The sequence below is a fragment of the Hipposideros armiger genome, unplaced genomic scaffold (assembly GCF_001890085.2).
Source record: "Hipposideros armiger isolate ML-2016 unplaced genomic scaffold, ASM189008v1 scaffold_365, whole genome shotgun sequence".
NCBI lineage: Eukaryota > Metazoa > Chordata > Mammalia > Chiroptera > Hipposideridae > Hipposideros > Hipposideros armiger.
This window is the reverse complement of record NW_017731715.1, coordinates 1,171,664-1,176,697: the sequence shown is the minus strand read 5'-3', so window position 1 is coordinate 1,176,697 and position 5,034 is coordinate 1,171,664. Positions and strand designations below refer to the sequence as shown.

Below are 5,034 nucleotides of genomic sequence, written 5' to 3'. Positions count from 1 at the left end.
CTGTCACTTAGTCTCTCATAGCAAATGTAGTTTATAATCCATGGGCAATAGAGTTCCCTCCAAATGCAGACATACAGTAGACTTTTCTGACTCTTCTTGACCATTGAAATTAGCCAGAATCATTGACTTCATAATCTTTTAAAGTTTTATAGACACTTCATTTTATTTTTTAATAGGTCACATCTATACTAACAAAATAAAGTGGAGAATTAGAATTAACTGGATAGTTCATACCCGAGAGATCCTTGACTCGAATTATCTGGATAACTATTTTGATCCTCCATTTTACTTTGTTAAGGTGGACATGGCCTTAGAATCCCTAAGTTAATTCTGTCAAAATTCATTTCAAATTTTAATTTCCAAAATATAAAAAATTCACTTGACTTTCTTCCTTTTCTTTTCCTTCTTTCTTTCTTTCTTTCTTTCTTTTTTCTTTCTTTCTTTCTTTCTTTCTTTTTTTTTTCTTGTCCCATCTCAAACTCTCCTGGCCATATGACCACTTTAATTTGGGCCCATTTGTTTTAATTTGTCTGACACTGCTCTTCCCCAGTGCAGTCGCTGCATTTTTTAACATGGGATACCTGTTATTTTCATTATTTAGTCCCAACCCCTATGTCTCCCTCCTCGAAATCAGTGAGCACTCCCAGTGAAGCTGGAAGCCAAGACTCAGGTGACCTGGGACCGTTAACAAGGTAAGAATTGTCCCTTTACAAAGGCCATGATGGGATGTCAATAATACCCCTCTTCCTCCACTCCAAAAGGCCTAGAAACCTTACTACTTCATTGTGCACTGTAAAATGTGCATGCATCTGCCTGTATACTCAGTCATTTTATGCTTAAATTTATGATGGCTTGCTATTTTAGTGGGATAGCAATGATTTTAAACACCAGAAATGATAAACTTATATACTACCCTTTCTCGAGTGGGCTAGTTTAACGAGTGTCTTGTTTAACACACACAAATATCCATTAGTTTAGGCCTAAAAGAAAGCAGGGAAGGACCAAAGACAAATGGAATATATATCCAGCTTCTCATTATTCTACTTTGGTTTTGGTTTCCATGAGAATCTTTGTGACTAGAACACTGAGATGTTCTAGCCCTAAATTTAATTTTTTTAAGTGTCTTCTTTGTTTGCTTAATAGAGTTGGCCTCATTTGTCCGAAAAATGTTTTTATTATTATTATTAATTATCATGATCATCAGGGTTGACTGCTCTGTTTTGTGAGTCAGTTGTCAAATTTTCATTACACTATGACTACTCCAAGGTTATGTAACTTCTGAAAGCGGATATAGACATTCTCTAATTTGACCTCTGAAGGGGCATCCAAAAGGAAAAGATATGAAGAGGGAAAGGAGACGATTCACTAAAATGCATGGAGTCTTGGTAACTTTCTTAATCTATTGGGTTGTCGGAGAAGTCATAATGTATCTTTTTCTATGTTTTTCATTGCAAAAATGCGTCATGACCTTTACGACAACCCAGTAGTTGCCTCCATCAGGATTCCCACGTGCAGAAGCACATAGGCAGGTGATAACCAATGAGTGGAGCGTGGGGTCCTGTGGCTACTGGTTAGCAAGCACCTTATTTATAAAGGACAGCTGGTCTCCTCACAGCTCAGGCTGGTTGAGCTCATATGGGAATATGGACCCAGTTTTTCCACGTCTTTCAATTTTGCATGAGAAGCTAAAAATTCAAGTATTTATATAACAAGCTCCTAAATGTTAAATATTAATGACTTTGTTAAAAGTAGTTGTGGGCCAGATTTGGCCCACAGGTTGGCAATTTGTGACTTCTGTTTTTGACTTTTAATTAAAAAGAAATCATAAAATGCTTTAATACACTTCAAATAAGAGAAGAAACAATTATTCACAGCAGTACAATTCTAACACATCAGCCTTTGCCGTGTCTATGCACCTTTTAATTTTTATTTACCTGTGTATGTTTCTTGCTACCATATGTGTTACTAGGGGGAAGGTATATAATTTTGCTTTTTGCTGTTTTCACTTAACACATCTTTATAAGCATTGTCTTCTGAAAGTGCATTGTTTCCATATAGGCTCATGTGACTTTGGTAGAGAAAAATATGGAAATCACAATACCCTAGTATTAGCTTGAACTGTAGGGATTTTTTTTTTTCTTTCTGAAACCAACATGTAAGATTAGTATTATATCACCCATCTCTGCCTGTTGCTGTGTTTCAGACTTGAGTATGGATTTTGTTTTGATAGGGCCTTTTGAAACCAGTGGACACTGCTTTCAATTTGAGAAGAATGAAAGTAGAAGTTTTTGTGGGCACTAGGCTGGTTTATTTTAGCAAATCGCCTTTGTGATTTGGGGCAGCACATGTCTTCTCTCATCTTTTGCTTTGAACACTTCAAAAGGTCTTTGAGGGGAAAAGAGGTAATAATAACAGTTATGTAAGATCTAACATTTATACAAGAGCTGGCACAATGTAATCATATTCCTTAGGGGGTCCACTGGTCTATCATTAAGTTAATATACTTGCCTCTTTCTGTACAGTGATGGTGTTGTGTCGTTAATGCTTAGTTTCAAGGAGTGCACTTGGCAGCATTAAATTTTGTTACTGAGTTCACAGTTGATGAGCCCTGCTGAAAACTTTCTCGAGAAAGCTGACCTACGCTGTTAGTACTCTGGGGACAACAGCAATTATTCCTTCTCAGAGAATATCACTCTTCATTTCTTCCCCCTTCTTACATGATTTTTTTTTTTTAAACTGAAGGAATCACTTTGGAAGAAATGCTGTCCACTCCTACCTCACAGAAACTCCAACTAGCTCCAATTCTTTATAGAAACGTTCTGGCAAGAATAGACAACTAGAAGTCAACGAGTAAATCCCTTGCTAAGTGTAGGTTTCATAAGAATGCAAGAAAATTGGCATTGAGGAAATCATGATTTTCAGAAAAGCTGAGCAAAAGTTTGCTTGAGGAGAAGGCATTAGGAATAAATAGCTTAGTGAATGTTGCCCTTGTTTTGAACTTAGGAAAATTCTACACAAATTTATGTTTTTGCTTCCATAAAATAGACATGAAAGTGAAATTTCAGAATAGTATTATATTTGTTTTTAAAATTACACTTGGAATGTCTTTTTCTGTAGAAGAAACATCTTTGAAACAATTTCGATTAACTTTAACACTTCATAAAACATGAGGCTGGGAAAAAGAGCTTGGTAATTCCTAAGACTATAACTCGATTGTCGTAAATTTGCCTATTTGTGTGGAATTTGGATGCTGAAAAATGGAAAATCTTTCAGAAGATACCTTAGGAATCAAATGAACATATCTGGTCCTACCTAAAAGTGCACATAAATTTTGTCATTCATTTGCCAAAATTTCAAACCGAAACTAAATTTTCTTTACACAGCCAAATTGGCAAACATTTTTTATATAACCCCTATAAGTGGTTAATTTGCAAATTGGCACACTTAATATACATTATTATAAAGAAAAGCTTAAAGCAGTGCTTTTAAAAACTCAAATAAAGCAAAATTCCTTTTATTGATTTTTAAGAGCAGTTGAGTTAATTTTTTTAAAGGTATGAATAGAGTTGAAATATATAATAATTTTTAAGCATAGTAGTATGATTTCATTTTTTTTAAACTTAAAGTGTCACAATTTGTTTTGCAATTTCTGCTTCTGTTGTTATGGCTTGCTTCTTATTTAGAATGTACATTTGTGATATTTTATGCTTTCTCTTAATGACTTTTGGTAGCACTAATTAATCATTGCTCAGTTAATCATATTGGGCAAATAGAAAGCTCAATATTATTAATAAAACATTTGAAAGACTAGTTTTACTTAAAAACATGGATATAAAAATTCCTAAATATACTACATACAATTGGAATCCAACACAATATTAAGGGGATACTATGCTATGATTAATTTAGGATTNACTATTCTTTTACATCTTTTTTATTTTTATTTTTTAAGAAATTCCGTGGCTTATGGTTCAGGTGTATTTATTTTTGGCATTGAGGGGCTAGAAGGAGATGTCGAGTTGTTAGCATTTTACTGCTTATTGACTGATTATATGGACAACCGTCTCCACTGTGTTACTATTAGACTATTTTATACTTATTAAATGAGTTGCCTCATGCATGGTAAATACAGGAAATCTTGGAATTTTTTCTTAAATTATTCTTCATTTCTATTGCTGAATTCCAACCTCTCTCTGCCAACCTAAATACTGTGAATCTGGTTATGAATTTCATAATAGAATGCTCAGTGGAAAATTTGAGGGAAAACTTAAAATGCTAACAGATTAGCAGCTAATTAACAAATTGAAATTTATTTGACTCTATTGTATATCTTGGTTTCCTTGCTAATTGGCATTTTTATTGCAGTACCCCTCTTCCAATTCATTCATTCCTAGTTAATTATCTGTTATCTTATTTTATCACTAGGATTTGGATATTGAATTATTTGTTTTATTTGTGTTGAAGGTACTTGTACATATTGTGTTTGTTTATTCTGTCACTTAACTGTGTATCTCTCGTGATGTTATTTTATTTTTCTTTATCCGTTTGCTTTCCTTACATTTCAAAGTGTCTGTAAAACTGTTTGATATCCAATATAGTTTTAAAAATGTAAAATAATACATATAAATAAATACAATGTCAGGTCTTTTAAAAATTTTTTTCTAATTCTATCATTGGCTTTTATATTAAAACATGTTGTCATTTATTACCATAGTTACTTAAAATAAGAGTAAAAATTACCCATGTACAACAAAATTGCAAGTATTTATATCAATGTAAATAAGAAAAAGAGTAATATCCAATAAGCCTACAAATTATTAAATATTGTTGGATATAATTTAATATGTACACACAAAACTAAAACACCATGAAAAAGCATTTTATACTCAACCTCAATTTGTAGTAGGTAAAATCATATATCTAACAATGATATAATAAGCCCTAATAAGATGTTGATTATATTGTTTAGCTTCTTTATGGTGTAGAAGATATAACCTATAGGATATTTGATGATAGACCTTCTTTGAAGAGGTT

The 5,034-nt window shown here is 32.9% G+C and overlaps 1 protein-coding gene across 1 annotated transcript in view; it reads left to right on the top strand.

Moving 5' to 3' along the window:
* DYNC1I1 (dynein cytoplasmic 1 intermediate chain 1) overlaps positions 1-5,034 on the top strand; it is a 314,035-nt gene that overhangs the window by 41,307 nt on the left and 267,694 nt on the right. The window contains exon 4 of the mRNA XM_019662070.1: positions 551-692. Within this exon, the coding sequence (XP_019517615.1) occupies positions 551-692 (142 nt within the window). The remainder of the gene's footprint in view (positions 1-550; positions 693-5,034) is intronic.